The following is a 24,198-nucleotide window of genomic DNA, read 5'->3' on the forward strand; positions in this document are numbered from 1 at the left end:
CATGAAGGGCATGATGGGAGAATTTGAACACGGTGGCTTTTTATTCTCATCAAGAGAAGGAATTTATTTATACTCTCTCAATAATTAAAGTTTAAATAAGCTGAAATACTGAATCCATCCACAATGTTTTCCGCTCGTTAAAAAAAAAAAAGGAAAACGCAGTCACACTCCGAATCAATTTTCCTGTCTGCTACCCCGCTGTCATACAAGCATGTCATGTTAAGTAGCGATCATGGCTGTATGCAAAGTCATTATCTTCTAAAAGGGATCTATGTGGTGTGCTGAGGTCTGCTGAGGGAGGGCATGGCGTGTTCGTCAGGCGGGCAAGACGAGGGACAAAGAGTGCGACCAGTGAGTTCAGCCGCATTCATTCTGAAAGCTGCAGGAGTTTTACCCAATTCAATTCAAAAACCAAGAGCCACAGGATGAGTTTTTATTCATTTGAAACAGCAAGCCCAGATTTTCACTGAGAACAGCTCACAGCCCAACAGAAAGCTTGAAAAAATGTCCTCGTCGGATCGGTTTTGATACTGTAATAAAACTTGACCTCCAGAGAACAGCTCTGCCATCGCTGATCAGCAGAACGGCAGAAAAAATTAAAGCGGCGGCAGCAATTAAACACTCGAGCTCTGTTTTTTGACTGAAGCAGCCTAACAAATAAGAACGCCGGAGACTGAGCCATGGATGTGAGCCTCGCAGTCGGGCCACGAAATCCCACAGCCAGATTTTCGCTGCGATAAAACGGTCACTTCTGCCAGCGTCTTTGGCAGAAGAGGAGCCAGTTGGATGCAGTTCTGAGCAGTAATTTAGCTACTTAAAAAAAAAAAAAAAAGTTGTTAAACTGCGGAGTCAAGAAGCCGTGATGGCTCGTCGAGGCAAAAAATTAATTTGTAAGACTGCTGTAACCGCTGAAAGTTGATTAATTGTACTGCCCTTCACAAGGCTATATTGTTTTTATATGCTTTCTGTATGTAATGTACACACACACACACACACACACACACACACACACACACATATATACATATAGTTGATTTTACTTTGCATCTTTTTATGGTCTATTTGTTCTTTTTATTCTTGCTGCCTGTAACAGCTAAATTTCCCCAGTGTGGGAATCAATGAAGTTTTATCTTATCTTAGACATCATAGCTACAGTACATAACAAAAGTACATATACACGTTACAGTAGCTGAATGTCCAGTGCTGCATCAATAAATATTTTTCTGCTTTCTCTAATTGGTGCTTTTCTCCTCAAATCGAGCTCATCAGGCCTCTAAAAATCCTTAAACCTTTGGTGGAAACTGTTCATGTTCACGCTAAAGCCGTAACCTGACAGTCATGTGATGACTTCCCAGAGGTGCGGTGTCTCATAGCATCATAATCTTTTTTTAGCATCTGATGAACCTCCAAACTCTGAGATGAATGACGTGGACTTTCATAATCTGAAATACCTTCTGTTAAAGTGTCCGCCTGTGCTGTTTATGGCGTCCTGGAAGCTGCCTTATGATGAAGAATTATCTTTATTTTTGGCGATCTTGCACCAAGGCTCAGATATTTACACTTGCACACAGTTGGTTTTTCCACATATCCCAGCATGCATTATATAGCTCCCGCAGAACGCTTGTACTTCTCGCAGTGGTCATAAGAAGAAGAGTTTCTATATAAGTGACAGCCGTTACCGAAGGAGTGTCTCAGGGACGTATTGCACCATTATTGAAGCTATTATCCGTGGAGGAGTTGATATCCAATTTGTGACTGCATGAGTTTTGAACATCATTATTAAAAGTGTCAATGTAATGAGAGATATTCTCATCGTAGTTTAGTACAGTGGCAGATGCAGTTGAATTACTGGCGTAATCAGCCCAGGAGGATTTCTGTCTCACACTGGGCCAGCGCACAATCGCAGCCAACACCACCCCGAGTATAGATCGCTTCTTCAAGCCCTCTGTTATTACGAAATCTTTCTTCGAGCTGGTCGCGGCTCAGACGTGCAACCCCGGGGTCACAGGCACTGCTCTGTGTGAGGGCTTTTGAGAAAGAGGAAGTTTTACCCTTTCTAATTCCCCTTCGCCCTTATTTCCCCGCCTGCCACTCTCATTTCCCATCCATCCGTCCATCATCTGTGATGCAGCCAGCGTCTGCCACGTAGCTTATCGGGTCTCACAGAGCTATGCTAATGTGGAGCTTGTGCTGTCATAAACAGTCTGTGTTCCCTGTTTGCATGGCTTAGCAGACAAAGAGTGATGCCCCTTTACCAACCCCTGCACATGTCTGGCATCTGTTTTCCTAAAAAACCTCCAGTTTTATGTATTTTTTTTTTCTTCGCATCAGTGGTTACATTTCCATCCCGTCTGCAGATGTTTCGCTGCTGATTGTTTATGAAGTGATGAAATCCTCTCAGCTTGTAGCTGCAGAAATTTTGTATCTGTGTCATGCAACACCCTTGTACTCTGTTTTTTTTTTTATTGCTGTGCTTTAGAGCAGGCAGTGACCCCCATTTAAGCCGCAGGCACATTGTAGAAAACGCCTCGTGGCAGACTAGAAACGCAGCAAAAAGACAGCAGGAGGCTGTGGCGGCACAATGTTTGTGCAGGGCTCAGACAGCATGATGTATCCCAGCAGCCGTATGTGGCAGGCTGGCATTTGAATATCAGCCCCATAACACCTGCGTCAGCAAATATCTGCCAATATATTACATTCAGATTTTCTTTCTTACTCATCTTGCTTTCATGCAGCTGCCTGACATGTTTCATACAACAAGGCAAAGTCTTTTCCTTACAATCCTCAGCTGACCAGTCCTCTGAAAATATGCTGCAAGACAAAAAATGTCATCCTTTTTTTAGAGGGTACGCCTGCTCGTGTTGTGAGTTTTCATGTTCTTTAAGTTATGGAGTGCTGCTGGCGGACTATAGATTAACGGCTTCCCCTGGAATCAAGCATCATGAGTTTATTCAAAGAAATTTCCATTCAATTTTGTATGTGTCTGTGTTTTCAGCGGTGAAAAAACCCATTTTATCGCCCCGAAATGCTGCACGCATTTACTGAGAAAAGAATTAGATGGAAGAAAGTACAAGAAACATTCTGAATATTTCATCAAAATCATGAGAGGGCGAAAAAGAAGAAACAAAAGGAGTACAGTCTCAGATAAACAAACCCGCACGCTGTGCATCTCAATGCAGGTTTTGTGCAAACAAGAGAGACCCGAGACCTGCAGGCTTTGTTGTGGATGAGAGGAGCGACTGGAGCCGGCAGAGCAGGGGGCAGGAGGATCGGTCTGCCAGGAGGAGCGCCGGTAGCTCCGTCGCCCTCCATATTTAACCATTTCTCACTTTCTGTCTTCTCCTCCCGTCACCGTGTCTTCCCGCTCTCTCGCCGTAGCCGCGGCGCAACGATGATAAATATTTGATCTGCTTCCAAATATATTCACAATGATTTCTTGCTTGATGCAGTCATTTTTTTAATACATCACTGAAAGCCACGTGAGGCTAGATGTCTTATGCAGAAATACACCCCACTCGTCTGCATCACGAAGGGGATGCGGAGCACATTTATGTCCTCTCTGCGGCTATGAAATCCTCGTATTGTCTGCAGATAGAAAAAGGGAGTAAAATGTAACTTAAAGCTGCTCTGATCAATATTCTTAGACTAACAACGGCTCGAGTGACTGCCTGTGCTGCGAAAGGTGTCGCTCGTGGTGATGAAGCCACCAGAGTTATCACCCAACTCCGCAGTTCCTCTCAGCTCTACGGCTCATTGTTTCACGGCTTGCAGCTTCACTGTTTTGGTTCTCATCGCCCTCCTCAGCCTCGTTTCCAGACGCGGCAGGCAGCTGTTTTCAGTCAATGAAGAAAGCTCGGCTGAATCCACTATACGCGATTGGCTCAGCATCAAGCAGCAGAGAGACACAGTGAGAGACGAGCTGGTGGACACGGCAGAGCTTTCAGCAGCCACAGAGCATGATATTTCCCTCGGGAGCTGGTGGAGACCAAAAACAGAGTGGAAAGGAGAGCGAAGTGGCCAGAAACACAATTTCAAATGATGCTAATGTTGCTCCAATTCTGCTCTTAAAATAGGCTATTATTTGCTAACACGTTTGCCACATGAGCTTGGTGTGGATAACGTGTCAGTGTTGTGTTTATGGTTTGTTTTTCTGCCCCTCAAATGACCAAAAAATTGACTGTAACTGTGAACTGTAAATGTAAAATCCATCTGTAAATCCAAAAAAAAAGGGGTGAATTAGTGCAATGCTGATTAAAATACATTGATTGATCAACATAAGTGAATGTTTATATTGAATGGATCTACAAACTGTTGCCTGCCAGCAGAAACTGTTCAGACTGAACACCCTGCCATGCTGTTATGTAACCGTTGTGTTCGGGCTCCTCGGAGCACTTGCTAAGGTCAGAGAAAAGGCGCTGCTGGTTAAATAATTAAACACATCAACACCGACTTGAAACGAGAGAGGCGAGCGAGACTTTGTCGATCCTTCTCTCACCTTAACCGAGTTTTGTAGCAGCCTAAACCGATGCAACGTGTGCGATGCTGGACCTTAAAGTCCACCCGACCCTGTGAGCTCTGACTGGGACAAATGCTGCCAGGCGCCGCAGTCCAGGCACCAATTAGATTTCCCCCGAAATGTATTTGGCATTGCAGATAACTGGTATGTAAGGAGGTTTTGTAGAAGAGCGGGAGGATCAGTGTGCACAGTGTTGTTACAATTTCTCAAGAGGGAGCAACAAGATTAAAGCGTCGCACTGAAAGCGCCACCGTCTCTCTTCTGTTGCTTCCGAGCAAACACCTTTCTGCTACTTTAACGAAATAATTTGTCCTTTCCGTCCAACGCGTCTCCTTCCCGCATTTCCTGCCCTCAGGCGTTCCACCGTAGGACGTGTGAATGCGTGAAAACCAGGAAGACTTTGCCTTGTTCGCGTGTTGACCGCGTTTGGCAGGTTCACTGGATGAGTGACGTTACAGCATCGTGGTAGCTGCAGCACGACTGACTCAGTTTTCCACAGGAGAGCGAGAGCGAGAGAGCGAGAGGAGGCAGAAAGATCAGATTACTTTGAGAGATGCTGATGATCAGTAGCATTGTCCTCTCCTCCTCTCTCCTCCTCTCTCCTCTCTGTGCCTCTCTCTCTTTATCTCTGCATGGCTGGAGATGAAAGAGCATGTTGAACAGGGAGGAGAGGACAGCTGCTGATGGAGAGGAAACAAAAGAAGCCTTCTGTCCTTCCTCTCTCCTCCTCCTCCTCCTCCTCCTCCTCCATGCATTCTCTCTCTGTCTTCGTCTCTGTCCGTCTCCCCCGGTCTCCCCCGGTCTCCCTCTTTCCTGTCCATTCATTCATTCCTCTCTCTCTCTGCCTCTGCATGCTTTAGTTTCTCCCTCAGCCTCACTTGATATCTTCCCCTCAGTTCATTATTCTCTCCCACTTTCCTCAGCTTTCTATTTCTCCTCCTTTCACCTCCTCCTCCTCCCTCCAGCATTCTCCTCTTCCCTTTTATTCTTTCAGAGCACTCTGTTGAAATCGGATCTGTCACTGTGTCTTTGGAGACGGATAGAGTTGGGTTGCCAGGGGTTTCAACCCAGCAGAAAAGCAAAACTGCAGTTACATCAGTTAAATCAGCTCCCATTTGAGCCGCAGCCAAAGTCCGAGCGTGTGTGTGTGCGTGTGTGTAGGAAGTGTGTAATTTTGTGAATGTGGCTTTGAGAGACTTTCTGCCTGTCTGCAGGTGGGTTTACATCCAAGTTTACATCCAACTGTGGTGTCTCAAATGAGAAAAGTGCAACAGAAACGTAAATCCTTCCAAGGTAACAAAAATAGTTTATCTGAGAGGAGATGAACCTGTTTACCTGTGGAATGATCCAAACAGGTGTTTTTGGAGCTTTAAGCAACGTTCCCAGTCTTTGGCTGCAGCTCTATGAGGCTGTATAGTTCTTTCTGTCAGTATGCTAACATGCTCAAAGTGACTAGTCTAGCTAGGACTTAACATAAAGCTAATTAGCGATGGGAATGTCATTGGTTTTGCAGGTGTTTGGTCTAAATCAGCTTTTTAACCTGATGATGGTGTTTGAAAAAAAGTTAAAGGATCGCCAGAGTTTTTATATTTCCATCCAAAAGGTGTTGAGACATCACGGCAGAGCTGACCGACTGATGGAACAGCTGTAAGATCAAAGCCACCATCCATGGAGACGTGCCGCTAGCGTGGCTAAAAACAGGGTGTTTGTTTGAACGTAGCAGGACTTGGGTGGGTGTCATAGGGATAACCTTGAGAGGCAATGACACCATGAAATGTGGCCAACATTAGCTGACACCACACAAAGTCAGACTGCCCACTGTAATCACTCAGTATCATAAATGTTAAATAGTAATTAGCTCTTGAACGACCCCCTATTTTCTATTAATGAGGAAGCCAGTTATTCACATCAGAGCGGCTGAAACATGTTTATTTTACTTTTTATTCACGCATGCATCACTCTCAGTGGAATTATAACACCCTCTCGCTTTACTGGAGACCACGTTTGTATTTGTACGTTCATTATCTTTTCATTGCAGTATTTTTCCTTCAGGCGCTCCTGTTAGATCGTCCGGCCGTGTTTTCATTTTTGTACTCCGTTTTGTTCTGTGGAATCAGTGATTGCTAGAACAAGAACTTACAAGAACAAGAGGTGAAAAGAGCTGATTTGTTATGAAGGCTATGATATATTGCTATTGAGCGGTGCAGTCTCTGTACATTTGTGTGTGTGTTCCTGTGTGTGTGTGTGTGTGTGTGTGTGTGTATGTGTGTGTGTAACTGTAATTGAATTGGCGAAGGTGTGTGTTTTGTCAAGACTGAAAGGAATCACATCTTGCTGTCTGGTCTCATTTTTTCAGATAGATATCATCATCAGCTGTGGACACGTATGCACACACACACATACACACACACACACACACGAGCTGTGATGGGTGTGTGTATGTTGGTACTTCTGTATTATTGTGCCATGAGCATCATATGTCTTTGTGTTAGTGTGAGCAAACTCTAAAGTCCACTTTCTGTCTTGTTGTTTGTGTGTGTGTGTGTGTGTGTGTGTGTGTGTGCGTGTGTGCTGGATTGCTTTTTGAATGCAGGTTAGAGTCACAGAAGCAGCCGCTAAAGCAATGAAAATTGTGATTTCCCGACCCGAGACGGTTTTGGAGAAATTTATTCATTTTATTCCTTTTTATTTGTATTAATATAAATGCAGAACCACTGCAAAACAAAAAAAGCAAATTCCAATTGTGCTGTCGGGTCAAACGCAAACATCTTTTAACAGCGGCTGCTGAGTGCTGATTGAAGCCGAAGCTTAAGGCATAAATCATTAACGTATGCAGGTACGCTGCAGCTGAATGAGAGAAAAACCTCTAATTCTTCTTCTTGCAGACCGTGTTTTTATCTCAGACGTCAGGGTTTTTGAAAGGAGAGAGAGGAGCAGGAGAGACCTCGGGTGTGGGGGAGTCTGTACCTGCCTGTCAGGGCCGCTGGCTGGGCAAACACCAGCAGGTGGACAGATTGAAAGCGTGGCTCTCTCTTTCAGTTTCTTTCATTTCGCTTTCCTTCATACCGCAGGATGTTCTCAGCCTGCTGCTCGATCTTTCTGTCTCTCTTACCTGCAGCTCTGCTTAAATAACCTTTTCTGTTGTAGTTGACTCATTTAAACTCATTAGCCTCTCAGGTTAATTCCCATTATGAAGGGAATTTATTACTTATTATGTTCATATTTCCTTTTTTTCCGGTCCTTGCTCTTATTACTGTGGGCACGCTGACCTCGATCTGATTTCTACAGCGCTTCACAAAAAGCACAGATTAAGACTTGGTCATTAACAACAACAATTTGCATATATGATCCTCCTGTTGAACTTACAGCGGCTCGGATTCTACCTCATTATCACATTGTATTTGAGGAAAGCATCTGCCTTTTACTGTGATTGAACAGCAGAATATAATAGGTGTAGTTCGAGTGAAGCCACCCACACTGACAGCTTTTGTCAGTAAATGCAGCACAGAAAACTAATCATCATACCGCTCCGGTCAGGTGGACTTACAAACTGATATGCATTGTTATTAGAGCTAATTAAAACCTTCTTTACATGATTTTCTCGCAGATTTCAGCTTTAGCTAACACGCATTGTGAAGCGGTAGAGGAGAGAGGGCGTGACGTTGTTTTCTTTTTAATTCTTTTCGAGACTTTCTTGTGTGCAAAGCGACGCCCTCGCTCGCTCATTCATGTCGCCTCTGCTGTAGTTGTTTGGTAGTTTACTCTGAGGTCGGCTGTAAATTGAGATTTTTGACAGTTGTGTGTGTCATCACTGTCTCATTGCTGACAGCCGTGAAATGTGGCCCGTTGTAGAGTACTTGTCGGTTAGCTTTTCATGGCTTTGTGGGAAGTTTTAAGGGGACTGCACAGTGCAGACAAAGCCAGTATCTCACACTGTTTCTACGCAGCAGCGCCTTCAGTACTCCGTATTGTCTGCACAGGATGTGTTCAGACGCAGTATTGTCTGTACAGCCTTGATTCCATCAAAGTCGGGATGCTGTGTACAATGTAAATGAAAACAAAGAGCTCATTGACAAATGAACTGTTTCCACCAAAGTGTCCCTGAGCTCATGCAGTAATATCCTTTAAACAATCATGTGTTCACAAAGTGGTGAACCTCGCTCCATCCTCGCTTCTGATCGACTGAGCCTTTCCAGGATGCCCCTTTCATACCCAATCATGATGCTATCACCTGTTACCAATCAACCTGTTTACCTGTGGAATGATCCAAACAGGTGTTTTTGGAGCATTCCACTTTCTCTTTAGTTGCTCCTGTCCCAACATGTTTGAAACATGTTGCTGCATCAAGTTCAGAATAAGCAGATATTTACAATAATCAATGATGAGGTAAGACATTAAATATATTGTCTTTGTGCTGTTTTCAATTGAGTAGATGTCAGAAAAGGATTAGCAAAGTACCACAGTATGTTTTATTTCTGCTTCACACAGAAACCCAGCTCTTTTGAAGTCGGGGTTGTGTGTCACCTGTGCTTTGGCAGCAAGAAAATAGACTTCAAGCATAAAAACATGCTTTGGCGGGGCCATTATCCGGCCTGTGCGGTGCTGGATTGATTAAATGTAAGTATATGTGCTCCATCACATGGGCATGAGATGGATGAGTGAAAAACACAGCTGAAGGAACTCTTGTGCAGACACAACCTGCAAAATAGTGCCTCTTCCAAACCTTTAATCTTTCTCTTCTATAACCAAGATCCATCCACGAGCACCGTGTCTGCTCACGCTGCTTCTGTTTCTCCTACAAACCACGTGATTATAGCCGAACCGATGTTAACATGAGACGTCATGAAATATCTGGCACACACGCTCAGCGCCGTTGAAATCATAATTGTTTTGGCTACTCGGAAATTTCTCTCTTTCTCTGCTGTTTACTGTGAGGATTCATCCGTGGCTCTGTGTGGCTCCTAATTACGGTGATGCACTGTGGGGTAAACGAGGGTCTGACTTATCAAGCTGCTTTTGATTCACTGTGCTGCTGCTGCTACAGTAGCCACGAGTTTTGAGACAGGCATGGATGACTTCAGTTTTTCTTCGCTTGTTTCCCTAATTGAGCTGAGTAGCAAAGAAAAAAAAAAAAAAAAAAGGCCATATGGTGCAGAGTTGAGAAACACAGTAGCTGTTCTGCTCATATCTTGTAGCTGCAAGGCTCTTGAATTAAAACATATAGACTGCACTTTACCCTCACAGTCATTAAGTCATTTTACACCCAATGTAATTACAACAGAGTGCAAAATCATTAAACAATGAGCCACTGTGCAAGCACTTTAGAGGTCAATTTAAGCTGTTTGCTGTAGTGAAGAAGAGTTTTTTTGTGTCAGTGGTGATTTAATGGAGGGATACACCCAATTTGAAGGTTTAGCTCCATTTTTAACGAGGAGCCCGTCAGTTTTTCAGCCGTAAACGCTTTCATTTCTTACATAATTCATCTTCATTCAAAGCGTAGTCTCACGGCCTCTTTGTGTGCATTTAGAAAGTCGTCTGTGCCTTTATATCCACCCTCTTTGATTACTGGGGCGCCTCACGCTTCAGTGTCGCCCATCCTTCTCTGCCCCGTCTTGCAGAGCTTTTCACAAGATCAAAATTAGACACCATGTTACTCTGATTATTTCATCCCTTCACTGGCACCGGTAGCTCCAGCAATATTTGTTGCCTGTCTACAAACCACTAAATGCTCTCCTTATATTTCTGAACTCCTGAGCTGCCCCCAAACTATCAACCCCCCCTCCCTCTTCCATTTGATCCTCTGTCTTCTTCTTCACTTCTGTTTGTCCATTTACGCCCTTCTTCTTTCCACCTTGGCAGCACTGCTTTGAATTCATTTCCGAGGTACGTCTCTTTCACCAATTCAGGCCTACCGGGGTGTGTGTCTAATGTCCGTGTGTGTTTAGCATTTGCGTCCGCACACAGTCAGACGTATTTGGATAGCCTTTAATGGTGATGGACAGAAGAAAGAAATTCCACGGAGAAAAGAAGGAAAGGAGATTAAAGCAGAGGAAGATCAAGACGGACGTGAACAGAGGGACACTGATACACTGACACTGATACTCTCAGATGGGTTTGTGTGTGTGTGTCTGTCTGTCTGTGTGTGTGCAGACATGCAGATACACACATGCATGCAAGTATCAAAGGTACAGCCTTCAGAAATGTCAGATGTCAGATTCAGTTCAGCGAGGAGTAGTGCTTGGCATGAACTTCGGTCTGTATTTGAGTATTTAGTTTTTCTTTCTCTGTTCGTGCCTCAACTTCTAGGCTTTCTTGGTCAAGCACAGATGATAGACTCACTGGTAAATTCATGTTTGTAGGATACACAGATCATCCAGTTATCCAGTTTTCTAGTAGTCAGAAAGTATTTTTAGGATTTCGAGATCTGACCCTAAATGTTTAATTGTATTTGACCTCAGGTGACAGGTAAAGGTTGAAATCAGGGGGCGGTCTCTTGCAGCTGAAGAGTGTCAAAGGGCTTGAGGTACATGCTAACTAGCATTGTACAATGTATTCAGTTCAGATGCTAATGTAACTGGCTTTGTACCATTTTAGATTAGCATTGTCCACTTTGGGTAACAACGTTGGCAGCTGCCATGATTGACCTTTCATTTAAGCTTATTGTTAGGCTTTATGATCAAAAAAGTTAGCTGAGCATTTAAGCTTGATTTTAGCCTTTTGGATCAAGAAAACAGCTAATAGAAGTGACATTGCATGTTAGCATTTGTGAGCAGCAAAGATAGCAGCTAACATCATTGATGTTTGCTCAAATGCTTTCATGATTAGCAAACCTGCTAACATAGCTCACGTTGTAGCATCTGAGCTTAGCATTGTCCACTTTGAGCAACAGCTAACATTATTTCAACATTTTATTTAAACTTGTGACTGTTTATGATCACCAAAGCAGCTAACATAACTGACATTGGATGATTTTAGCTTAGCATTAGCCTTTATGATCAACAAAGTTGCCAGTTTAACCGACTTTGTACCATTTTTAGCTCACCATAAGCATTGGTGAGCAACAACAGCGACATGAAGTTTGCTTTTAAAACACACTTTGTTATCTTAATTTTAGCTCAATGTTAGCCGTCATGAGGCACAGTTCAGTATTTCTCTCTCTGTCTGCACACACATAGAGAACATTTTCAGCCCAGTTCAAATTCACAAAGATGATGATATACTGTGTATTAAAATTGCCTCATGCTACTTGACTTTTTTACTTCTGAAATGTGACACAGTTCTGGACCAGCGATGAATATATTCCGCAGTGTTATTTCTGGCTGGAGTGTCCTGGCAGCATGAAGAGTTGAGTCTACATTGTAATCCTCTGGCAGCCTGAACCCAGCTCCCTGCACCATTTCATGTTTGTCCACCATGACCACACAAAACCACGCAGTGCTCTGACAGCATCGTGACCTTGGAGCCTTCATGCGCTTGGCTACGGCTCTTTCAGGATACTGATTCTTCCGGGAATAGAGTTTGTAACTTGTGTGTGTGTGTGTGTGTGTCAGCATATGTGCCAGCTACACATCAGTGTGCCAGCTGGACAGTGGCAGTGAGACCTGTAGCTGTACCACCAAACACACACATGCACACACAGAAACATGCTGGCATGCTAGTGCCGTCTCTTTTGCCAGTCATGCAGATTTGATATCATGTAATAGGGAGAACAGTCCCAATCACGCCAAAAACAGCGTCTAGGGAAATACACACAAGTTTGCACGGTTGTCAGAGCCAGTACAAAACACAGCTTTACTGTGGCTGCGGTCCCTAGATTACTTGGAATAGGTTAATTCCAGATTAATAGGATGATGATAATCAAGGATTACGTTCTCATAATTGTCTTTTTTCTTAACTGAACAACAGTCCTGGTGATTAAAAGCAACTTTTTTTTTTTTTTTTTTTTTTTACTCTTCCTGTGAGGAAGTTTCCTGCTTAGTTTGTGAGAGGCAAAGAGACGCCATCCCAGGACACTGAGATAAATAGACACTGCAGCAGGTTTCACTGGCTCATTTTTCTATCAAGATGAACTACCTGTATGCCATGAATGATGAATGATTTACAAGAATCACATAATAATTATAGATCGAATTTACACAAAAGCAGAGCGAGATGTTTGCCAGAGAGTTTCCTGGAGGTGTCTCACCACCATCTGCGGTTTGTTTTCCATTCCAGCTGTGAGCAGGTCCTCCACCTCCTTAATTAATAGCGTTGTAGGACAATAGCATTCATCAGTGTCACACTTAAATCTCCAGTGAATTTAGTCTCCATCCACCTGCGTGATTTTGACAAATTTCTCAGTTTAAATGTACTATATAGTCAAAGCTGATTATAATTAGTATGTATTAAGGAATTTAGACACAGCTACGGGGTATCTGCAGGTTGTGAAAAATCTTAAAAAAGGCTTTAAAAAGGAGGACAAAGGCCTTAGAATATATTAAAAGGTGCTAAATTTGGTTTACATACAACGTGGGACAAAATACAGAATAATAGACGTGACAACGGATTGAAGGATTAGTGGGCCAAAAACACCAGTGAATAAAAAAAGTGTCTTTGGCCGAGATTTAAAATCTGAGATGGAGGGATCACGTTTAATGTCCAACTGAAGCTGCAGCTGCAAAGACTCCGTCACCTTTTAGCTGCAGTCGTGACTGTGAGACATACAGCAGAGATCAATTGTGGGGTTGTTCGCTAGCTACAGCAGCTACAGGAAACTCATCATCTCATATACAGATTTTAGCCCAAAACATCCCTTTAATCCAGGTCCTGTTCAGCTAATTGAATGAATTCTATCATTAGGAGTCATTGTTGGATACTCTCGGGAAGTGCTGTGCTGTCATGATAAATAACTCCCTGCTGGTTTTCCACCCTGCTTTCATACTTTGGCGGGTATGACCATGAAAGAGTTCTTAATTGCTTTTTCTGTGGTGTCACAAAAAACTCACTTTTACCTTGAACCCTGCAGAAATAGTTTGATGATGCAGGAAATTAAGGGCTGTTGTGAATGTGTTGCATTGTGAATTAACTGAGGCGAACGCGCTCTTCGTCACTCGTTCCGCGCTGGTTTGTGTGTACCATCAATCTAAATTTCTCTGGATATTTCCGAGGATGACGGCGTGGGATACACAGCAGACAGTTACATTAACAGCACTGCAGAGTCGTGAAACAACACCTTCATTTCGCTGGTGTCGTGTTGCCATGGATCTCAGCTCGCAGCCTCGCACGATCTGTCATCCACCTTCACGTCGTGTTTCTGTTGTTATTCTCCCTCAGCTGTTTCATTCCTGGCTCTCTCTGTTTCTGCCTGTTTATTCTTCCTCTGCTGTCCCTCCATCTCTAAAATAGTATCACTCTTTCCTCCCTTTACTCTTACTTCTTCGTCCTCTTTCCCTCTCGCACGCCCTGTTTCTCGTGCCAGGATGCGATGTTGTTTTACATGCATTCTCCATCTGTTTCATGCCCCCTACCTCCAACCTCTTCCGTCTCCGAACAAAAACACATCGGTGAACATACTGTGCACATGGATTCGAGCCATTAAGTGCTTTTTGCCTTGCTTGTTTGGGTAACGATCCCCAGTGCTGCTTCTGAATACAGCATTGAGTAGAGCTTAAATAAATGCTCAGAAAAGTCCTGTTCCTTGACGTAAGAAATGGCACGATCAAAGATTTTTTATTTTTTTTCCCAGAATCAGTACTTCCATCTGAAGTGTTTCACGCTGTAATTATTTTCTTCAGCTTGCTTGAAATAGGCTTAATGTGGTCTGAATATGGGAGGACAGTAAGTCCAAGAAGAAATGTCTGTGGCAGAGCTTTGACTTCACGTTACAATAAGTTTCAGTAAAATTTTGATGGAAGTTAAATACAAATTCATTTCTATCATTTAATTATACTGTACGTACTGCAGTTGTATAATACTGTTGTTGCTGGTTTTGTTTTGGTCAGATGCTACAGTAGTCGTAGCTGCTGGCAATTTTCCTCACTTTAAAGGTGCAATATGTAATATGTCGGTAATGTTTGTAGTTGGAAACATTGCAAAGCTAAAGTTATCAGCAGACTTTGAAGAAATAACAGTTCTGATTTCATGTCAAAGACGTATGTGTAAGTTAGCATGCTAACCAGCTAGCCCCATTATGTCAAATACCTCACAAGGCGATATGTTTCAGAAGCTCTCTTGACTATTTAGTCTAATAAATTAACATAATAATCTCACAAAATGTCAATAAAGGACACAAATGGTCCATGTTAAACAGAAAAATCCAACTGCACACCTTATGAATTCATTCACTCAACAGAAGCAAATAAAACTCACCAAAATCTTTCCCACTGTTCCAACAAGCACCGACTCTGTCTGGTCCAAACAAACTCCGAGTCACTGAGTTAGACGTCCCCGCTGCTGATGCCTGACCTTCCCCTCGCTGTCCCGGCCCGCCATGTCTTCAGAGTCATTTAGATTAATCATCTCAGCCAGGGCAGACACAGATAAATAGGGCCACTAGCTTCATGGCTAACTGAGCTAACTAGCTAACGGCAGCTAGTAGCTACAGCAACAAGTATAGTGAGCCTTCAACAGGTGGCCAGTTCTTACACCTTGCAGCTTTAAACAACCTCTGAGTGAATCATGTTGCTACAAACCATAATTTTTTTTCCCCCACTGTTAGCGGGAGAATTTTAAGTTTTGTCGTTCTGATCTGTGGTTGACTTCAGTCGTTACAGGGCACACAGTGTTTTCTAACACAGTCGCTCCTCTTTTTAATGAGTAAATCGAGAGCAAGTCATGCGATCCAAACGTCGAAAGTGCTCCAACTGTCAGTCCTCGAACCTTATCTATGCAGAAATATTCCTCCCACTTTGCAACTCTTTTTGATTTCCCTCTATTTCTTATCTCCTGACCTGTAAGGTGTACATTGGCATTACTTTTTACCATTTTTAAAGGTCACCAAAAGATTGTTTTTTTTTTCATCTTCCAAGGAGCCATCTGTCCTGTTCATTTCACTGCAAGAGATTAAGGACTTTTTTTTTTTTTTTTTTTTGCCAAGGTTGTGTTATTATCCCTTAAAAATTCATTTGAACTATTTTTGAAAATTGTCTCTGTTGTGCTCTCAAGGAAACTGCACAACAGCAACCTTTTTAATCCAAGGACTGACCAGTTCACATGATCCTCTTTGTGTAAATCATGTTTCCTTTTCATCATCTGGATTTCATTTTGCAGCAACATGGCTTGTGACAGTAAAGCTGCCAGTTCGTGGATGTCGCAGTGTTCTCGGCAGCCTTTCGAGAGCTGTGAACGCACTGCTGTTAACCCTTTATCCCACACACACACACACACACACACACACACACACACACACACACAGGGTGTCGTGCATTAATAACCACCACACAAACAGATGACTGGTTGATTTGCGTGTCGAGGAGAGTCTTAGATACCAGTAATCCTCTGATCCAGTACATTCACACACTTGCATGGACATACAGAAACTCACACACACACACACACACACACACACACATTTCATAGTAGAACAGAGCCTTTGCCACGAATGATTTTCAGAGGATGGATCAGCAGTGAGGACCATGAGGTGAGAAGAGGAGGGCGACAACGTGAGGACAAACAGAGAAAGAGATAAACAAAGGGAGCTGTGTAAAAGGCATTGTACACCTAGTTGCTTGACGTGACTTTTTCCTCCCTCCTTACATCCTCACATCCTTACAGCTCCTTTTCTTTGTCCTCCTCTACCTCCTTCTCTTCATCCCTCTTTCCCCCCCATCTCTGGAGGAATGGCAATTACAGCCCATAGATGGTAGAGGCACTTGTAAATGATTGAAAGAGAGAGAAAGGGAGGAGAAGGAGGGAGTGGACGGGCTAATAAGATTCAGAGAGCTGAAAGTCTCTATTGTTACAGAGTCTGTGTCAGTGGGAGGCAGGAGGAGAGGAACAATCTCTCGCTCCCTCTTTCTATCCTTTCACTTTTCTTTCTCTAGTTTCCCTCTTTCCATTTATTCGCTCACCCTGAAGCCAAAGAACCAAACTCAATTATAAACTCAGAATTTCTCCCTGAAATCTGACCCTGGCACCGCTTCAGTTGTCACTTAAGTAACATGACGGCACAAAGAGTCTCTGCTGATTAACAGCCAGCCTGTCGTGGTCAGATGGCCTGACCAGAGACTCTGTCAGGATGCGTTCGTGGCGCTTTGGATTCAGAGGAAAAGACTTTTGTTTAGTTACTGTGCGCCTGTCACCAACTGCCAAATGAATCACCTTTTTTTTGTTATTTTTATTGAGATTTGAGCACTTGTGTAGGAAGATGTTTTCTGGTGATAATTCAGCATTTAGTTATTGTGCCTGGAGACTTTATAGTGGTGAGAAATTAAAGATTTTATTGCAGTCACTGAACAAAGACATCGTTTCAAAGTCTTTTTGATAATCGCTGCTTTAGATAAAGCAGTTAACACAGTGGCAAGATGATGTGTGTTTTTTCCTCACATATCCTGTAAAATGTAGCATAATGTGTAGACTCTTAATGTCTACGCTGGCCAGTCGTAGACTTGATGACTTAATAGTTGTGTTTTAACAAGCTTATCAATGTAAAATTGCAGTTACACACCAATTTAGCATTGCACTTCTGTAGCACTGCTAGACTGAAGATTGGCAGGCAAAAAGAATCAAAATCGATGCAGCAGAACCACAAATTATCAACCTTTATATTCCATACATCCTTTTTGTCAATGATATGTCACCTTCGTTACCCATAATGCACTCAGTCACTGACAGCTTGGTCTGAGGTTTGGGTGTGTTATGCTAGCAGCTGCTAATGTAGCCTTGAGCCGCTAGCCGCAAGTAGAGAAGAGGAGCGGGCTGCAGGGGTCTGGGTCCTCCAGATTTTCCTCCTTTTCAAACTCATCATCCTCAGGCTCAACTGGTGCGGACTCAAGTGACATCACTTGAGGCAGTTTATCAGATTTCGTGCAGCTGCCTCTGGAGCCGCTAAAGACTTTATACAAAGTTTCCACAAATGAAGTAGTGTAAAACCAGTATGTTACCCTTTAAATAGGATATTTATGTGACTATTGACTATTTGAATCATCAGTTAATCACTGAATTAATCATCGAAATACAAACATTCCCATGATTTTTGACAACTTTTTTACAACTCTATAAATATATACCTTATGGACTGAATGCTAAACAAAATAAGCTATTTTAACACACAAGTTGGACCCATGTAAATTGCAATTGGCATTTGTTGTTATTTTATTCATAAAATGATTAATTAATAAATTGGAAAATATAGTCCATCAATAAATTAATCATGAAAATACCCCACTTTAAAACCATGAATTAGAGGTTTTCACTGATCCAAAATTGTGTACCCAATCTAAAATGGACACCAGGGAAAGCAGGCCTGTCGTGATCAGACCCTCCTTAATGTTTCCAGGAACCAGGATCCATTACAACTTCTAGCAGAGTGTGGGTTATAGAAAGGGAGGGAGCGGTGTGATTGCTTGTAATATTTCATTGATCTTTCAGGTTTGATATATGAGTTATGTGGTGAGAAGGGCAGAGCGAATCAACAAAATGAGACAGGAAGGGAGAGAAATCTGGGAATGGATGCCAAGCCTCACAAAACCCCCCAACCAACACAAACACTTGTGTGCTCCCATTTTTCTCCTATTTCTGTTTCCTTGTTGTCAAGTCTGACCCGAGCTGAATCACAGCCTCAAATAGGCCGACTCTCTCTGTGTGTGTCTGTGTGTGTGTGTGTGTGTGTGTGTGAGTTGTGAGTTGTGAGTTGTGAGTGCTTACCGCCTCAGGTCTGCTCCCAGTATATTGTGTCGGTACATGCGCTACTAACCTAATAGCTCAGAGATCTGGTTCATTATTATTGTGGAGGGAGCGATCTTAGTGTGTATACAGTATGTATGTGTGTGTGTGTATATGTGCATGCAGTTGCCTGTGTATAGTGTACATTTGCAGACAAAGCAGTGATGTATCCCCCAAAGTGCACTGGGTGTCCCAGATAGAGCGATCAAGCAGCATGATTATAATGTATTACTGTAATATCACCACATAGATAACCATGAGATATTATGTGTGTGTGTGTGTGTGTGTGTGTGTGTGTGTGTGTGTGTGTGTGTGTGTGTGTGTCTGTGTGTGTGCATGCATGGGTATGCATGTGCATGTGTGATAATTGCATTTCTATAAAACTAGCACACATTACAACTCTCATTTGTCACTTCTTCCACCACCAACATTAGTTCAAATCCACATTTTCTCCCTGTTTTACAGTATGTACTAACATACACACACACACACACACACACACACACACACACACACACACACACTTTTTATTATTCATGTCTTCTGTGTCGGAGCAAAGCAGGATGATGTCAGGGTTTATTTTAAAAGCTTCTGCTACTCACATCACCGGACTCTTTGGAAGCTTTCTGGCCTCCGCCTGTCACCGCCTTTTCCAATCAAAACAACACGTGAGCCAGTTAAGTGCTAAACTTCCTGTGCAGCTGATCAGTTTGTGTTATGTGGTCTGAACCACTTGTTATCGACAAACTCTACATGCTATCGTTTCTATTGCACAGGACGTAGGATTTCTGAGTCGGCTGCCTGACATCACTGAGGTGTTTGGTGGTAAAGACAAACAGTGACATCAGTTTGAATTGCAGTAATATGTAGTTGATTCTTACGGGAAGTGCTCTTATGTCTCGCCAACAGATGAGAAAATGAAAAGCACTTTCATGTCTGTGCGTTGAATACGGAGCCGGAGTCAGGAGGCGATTAGCTGAGGTTAATATCAGAGCTGGAAGCAGAAACAGCTTTCAAAAGGACAATAATAAAAAAAAAAAAACGACATCATTTTGTGGTTTTACTGGTAGTTATGTGTTGTTTATCCTGACAAACAACAGTGTAATCCACCCATCCGGCACGTCTGTGGTTTCCTGACACCTTGGTTTACAAGATTCCTGGAAGTCACTGCACGTGGTTACTTTTGCCAAGAAAAAGTTACAGCGAATAGCTCCTCGTAAAAAAAAATAGTTGTGTCTATATTTCTGTCCATGTGGTTAAGAAGCAAACTAGATATGTGTAATTCAGTGATCTTAAGAGGTGCGGGAACTGTAAGAGTATTTTTCAACCGTGGGCAGCGCTAGGCTAGCTGTTTCCCCCTGCTTCCAGTCTTTGTGCTAAGCTAAGCTTCTGACTTCAGCTCGACACTGAACTCACAGACCTGAAAGTGGTGCCAGTCTTTCCATCTTCACTCTTGGACAGAAAGTAAGTCGAACTATTCCTTTAAAACTCTAAAGTATTGGACGTCGGAGCTCTGACAGCACTCGAACGCTCCATCCAGCCTCTGCAAAAACACTCAAAGGTTTTAAGAACGTAAAGATTTTGGTTCACGCTTCGGCCACATGTTAGATTTTAGTGCAGTCGTGTTGCTGCATACTTGTTTGGACAGCGGCTTCTCTGCAAGCACAGTTTTCACCCTGAACAGAGGCTGTTCCAACACTAAACACAGCACTTTGTGATTCCAGAAAACCCAGTGTACACAGTGCAGCTACTAACCGAACACACAGTGGGATTATAGTCAGAGAGAATCGTCAGCCATAGAGACACAGTGCACTAAAAACACAATGCTTTCATTGCCTGGTGCTGGATCTAAGACGTGGCCTAAATAAAGCATGAAACAGGTCTCTGAGGTGGGGTATTTGTTTGAATTTAAATGGTGGGCAAAAGAAGTTGCATTTGATGGCTTTATGTGGCTTCACAGCAGATGTCACTGCACTGTTTACCCGGTGCCCAAAGATATCTGCATTAATCCATTAAATAATTTTAGCGTCTGAAAACAACAACAACAACACAACTTGTGATCTAAAAATAGCATCTGTTTGTGCTGCGACTTGTGTTTTCTGTCACTGCGTCTCTTTTGCCGGGCTAACTAACTAGCATCCTGAGACGAGATGAAAACACTGTTCCACTTACTGTCTCATTAGTGTGAGAGAGGAAGAGGATGAAAGAAGCGGAGGATGAGGGTGGAGAGGATGAAGGGTGATGGGCAGGAGTGGTCAGGGGAGAAGGGCTGCTGGGACTATTTGCATTCAGCTCTTGTGGCGTGATAAAGAGGTGTGTTATGAACACGTAACCTTGTTGGCATCGATCACACTCCTTGCCTGCGCGGCGTTGATCGGAAGAGACCTCTCAACACAAAGCTCATGCGTCAATGCTAAGTGGATTATTCTCTCTCTCTCTCTGCTCTGCAGCACAGCGCGTTCATACACTGTAAAAACTCAGCTCTAAAAAACGAAAGAAAAACAATAAAAAGGGGGGACAGAACAGGACAAATTCACTTGCCAAGATTTTTTAAACAAGTAAAAATATCTAGTCTCCCAGATCCCCAAAAAATAAACACGTTTGTCTGGATACAAAGAAATTCTGACTCAGAGTTACTCAGAACCAGCAATACGAGCTCAGTACGTTATAATGTCCAATTAAGGTAATTAAGGACAGAAAAGCTTGAAACTGTCTGTGGCACTTAAGGCACAAGTCTGCTTCAGAAAGAGCGTCGGATCATCAAACAGTGTCTGAGCACCGCACACGCACACACACACACACACACACACACACACACACCCTTATCCTGATCTGAATCATTATCAGGTGTCACTCCTCTTCGAGAAGGCAAGCTTTTCCTTCTGTCGTCAAGTCTTTTCACTTGTATCTGTTTCAGCACTTCAGCCCGGAGACACGGTCGAAAATCTCTTTGTAAAAGCTAGTTTGCTTCAAGCCTTTGGCGCCAAGGCCTCCTATTGCTCGTAAATCTTTAAAAACAATTCAGGAATATGTAGTTTCATTTGTTTCAAGAAAAGGGCTGAATAATCTGATGCAGCTGGAGTTTACTTATTTTAACTTACGTACATGAGAGAACTTAACTTACATCACATATTTAACAGGCTAATTTTGGCTGTGAGACCTGCTGAACTTAGATCTCATAAATAAATGGACTTATTTTAACCCAAACCATGATTTTTGGTGTCTAAACCTAACCAAAGTGTGGCCGTTTCACAGCATTAACCACATGTTGGAAAGGCTTTGTGGAGACGCTAAAAGGCACCGGGTGCTTCTGAATGAGACTGGAGCTGGTTGGTATTTACTGCAGCAGAACTGTGTGTGCAGATTGACCCAATGAAGGAACATGTCACCCCGTGCAACCCAGTGCGGCTCACCGATATTTCTAATAGATTTTGGATAAAAATTGAGCTCTATGGCGCAGAGGAATAAGATATATCAGACTCTGGATACACAAACAGTGCTTTTTAAGAGGGTCAGTTAATTGCTCCATGCATAAAAACATTGCTTATCTTTGAAATATGGATTTGTGGTGTCAGTGTTTGCTTAGAAGCAGGCTGATACAGTCCACTTAAAATCATTGATTGCACACAATTACAAATAAACAGTTTTCTTTATGTATGTAATCAGTACATCCTCCATCAAAGACATTTTCCCTGTCGTGGTCGTCTATGTCTCTGCATTTTGAGCTACAAACATCACGTAACTCTTTTTCTTTTAAAGCCGTGACGCTTAGTAAATTGACTAACGAGTTATGTTTCTGACGCTGGAAAAAAAAAAAAAAAAAAACAAGCACTAATGAGTGAAATTTTGCCACAGAATGAGCGCTCAAAGTCTGGCTTGTTAAAATGAGAGTTATGGTTGCAGGGCTTTGGTTTGAGCCCAAACAGCGAAGCTTGCTCATATATTTTAATGATCCTGGCTCTCCGAACCAGGGCCTGTATTTACCATCCGGGCCAGAGATTTGAAGCCAACCCTTCTTTTAAATTAGCCTGACTCCGCAGTCTCGTGCACACAACAACACGTGCTTGGTTCGGATGTGATCCGTCAGTATCCGCAGCAATGATGGATAGATTTGTAATCATATAACATATGGTGTGGCTTCATCGCTGAGCAGCGTAATTACCTTTCATGTTGTGTTTACACTGACTGACTTCAAAGTCTTTGTTTATTTTTTTAGGAATATATATTTTCCAAAGCCTGTGCATCTTATTAAATGCTGCATTATGCAGAGCGTATCCCTTGAAACCATTATTTCTGCGCGCATTGCTTTGATACACGTACAGTATTGCTTTGAAGCTAAAAGCTCCCTCTCTGTCCCTCACTCCCTCTCTCGCTTTCTTTCTCCTTCTCATCTGTTTTGTCTTTCCACTTCTGTCTTATCCCCTTCATCTCGCTAACTCTTCCCTCTTTCCATATTTCCTCAGTGGGGCGTTTGTTGATCGAGTTCAGCTCCCAGATGACGATGGAACGAGTGCAGAAAGAAAACCCCAATGTGACGGAGGGAGGCCGCTACACGCCTCCTGACTGTCGGCCTCGATGGAAGGTCTGTGTATATGTCTCACACGTTTGAGTATGGAAGCCCATTTCTGCCAGCAAAAGAAATAAAAAACAACAAGACTGAAATAGTAAAAGTTATGATTTATTGCACCAAAGATAGTAAGGCAGAGTCATGAGATAGTGAATCAAGATTTGAAGTTACTAAATCAAAAATCATGAGTAACAAGGTTAAAATTTTGACTCACAAGTTCTCATTTTCATTCTAACACGTCTCACTTTTGATCTGTTAGAATTGGGCTTCCATATTTTCTCTCCGTATCAGATTAAATTTAGGAAAAGCAAAGCAGAAGCCTGTGCATAATAGCAGTCTGGCAGGCGGCTTCAAACACTTGTCTCACAGCGCATCCGGCGTCAGATTTGGTCCCAAAGAAAAAAAAAAAAAAAAAAAGATGAGTCTATTTAAGCGTTTGAAGTCTTTCTCTTCATAACACTTCACTTAGGTCAGGGTGCTTCTGTTAGCAGCAAGCATAAAACTGAATAGGTGCACCCATCACGAGTCCTAACTACACAGAAACCAAGGTCAATTTGCCGCCAGTCATCATCTGAGTGCAAAATTACCATGAACTTACACGGTAAATTACAGTTCAACCTTGGACTGTTTCTACGGCTGAGAGCGACTCAGCGAAAGCACAGACACACAGCACGGCCTCAGATCTGCACAGTCATTTAGAGCTTCTTCATTGAGCTGCTTCATTCATAATCAATGAGAAGCAACTTTTATGTACACTGTGACATTAACCAGGGGGATTTTCTACGGAAATGGCTTTCTGGTGCGGTTCACCGTAGGATGAAACAAAGCTCATTTAAGCATAATTACTCAAACAAACACTCTTTGGAGATGTGAAAGAGAAAGACTTCAGACTGTGCCCCTTGACTCATTACACTTGTGTCTTGTTTTGTTTGCCAGCATTGATTTAATTATGCATTTGAATGGTTCTCCATCCGATGGAAATATGGTAATGCTTTACAGTAAATGTTCCTGTGGAAGGCAAACAAATGACCTACTGAAAGTGTCCTTGTTGTTTAGGTGGCCATCATCATCCCGTTCCGCCACAGAGAAAATCACCTAAAGTACTGGCTCCACTACCTCCACCCGATCCTCAGGCGGCAGAGGATTGACTACGGCATCTACATCATCAACCAGGTAGATCAGGCGAGAGGTCCTGTTAGGCCAGGGTCCTCTGGCTGCAAGTAACCCTCATATTTCTTCAGTTATTTCTTACATA

General features: G+C 42.8%; 1 protein-coding gene across 2 annotated transcripts in view; it reads left to right on the forward strand.

Annotated features, from left to right (window-relative positions):
• The window catches only part of b4galt2 (UDP-Gal:betaGlcNAc beta 1,4- galactosyltransferase, polypeptide 2), a 164,180-nt gene that overhangs the window by 53,337 nt on the left and 86,645 nt on the right, over nt 1–24,198 (forward strand). For both annotated transcript variants that reach the window (XM_076746038.1, XM_076746039.1), the window contains exons 3-4: nt 22,840–22,958; nt 24,000–24,116. In XM_076746038.1, the coding sequence (XP_076602153.1) occupies nt 22,840–22,958; nt 24,000–24,116 (236 nt within the window). The remainder of the gene's footprint in view (nt 1–22,839; nt 22,959–23,999; nt 24,117–24,198) is intronic.

The sequence above is a fragment of the Chaetodon auriga genome, chromosome 12 (genome assembly GCF_051107435.1).
Source record: "Chaetodon auriga isolate fChaAug3 chromosome 12, fChaAug3.hap1, whole genome shotgun sequence".
Classification (NCBI taxonomy): Eukaryota; Metazoa; Chordata; class Actinopteri; order Chaetodontiformes; family Chaetodontidae; genus Chaetodon; species Chaetodon auriga.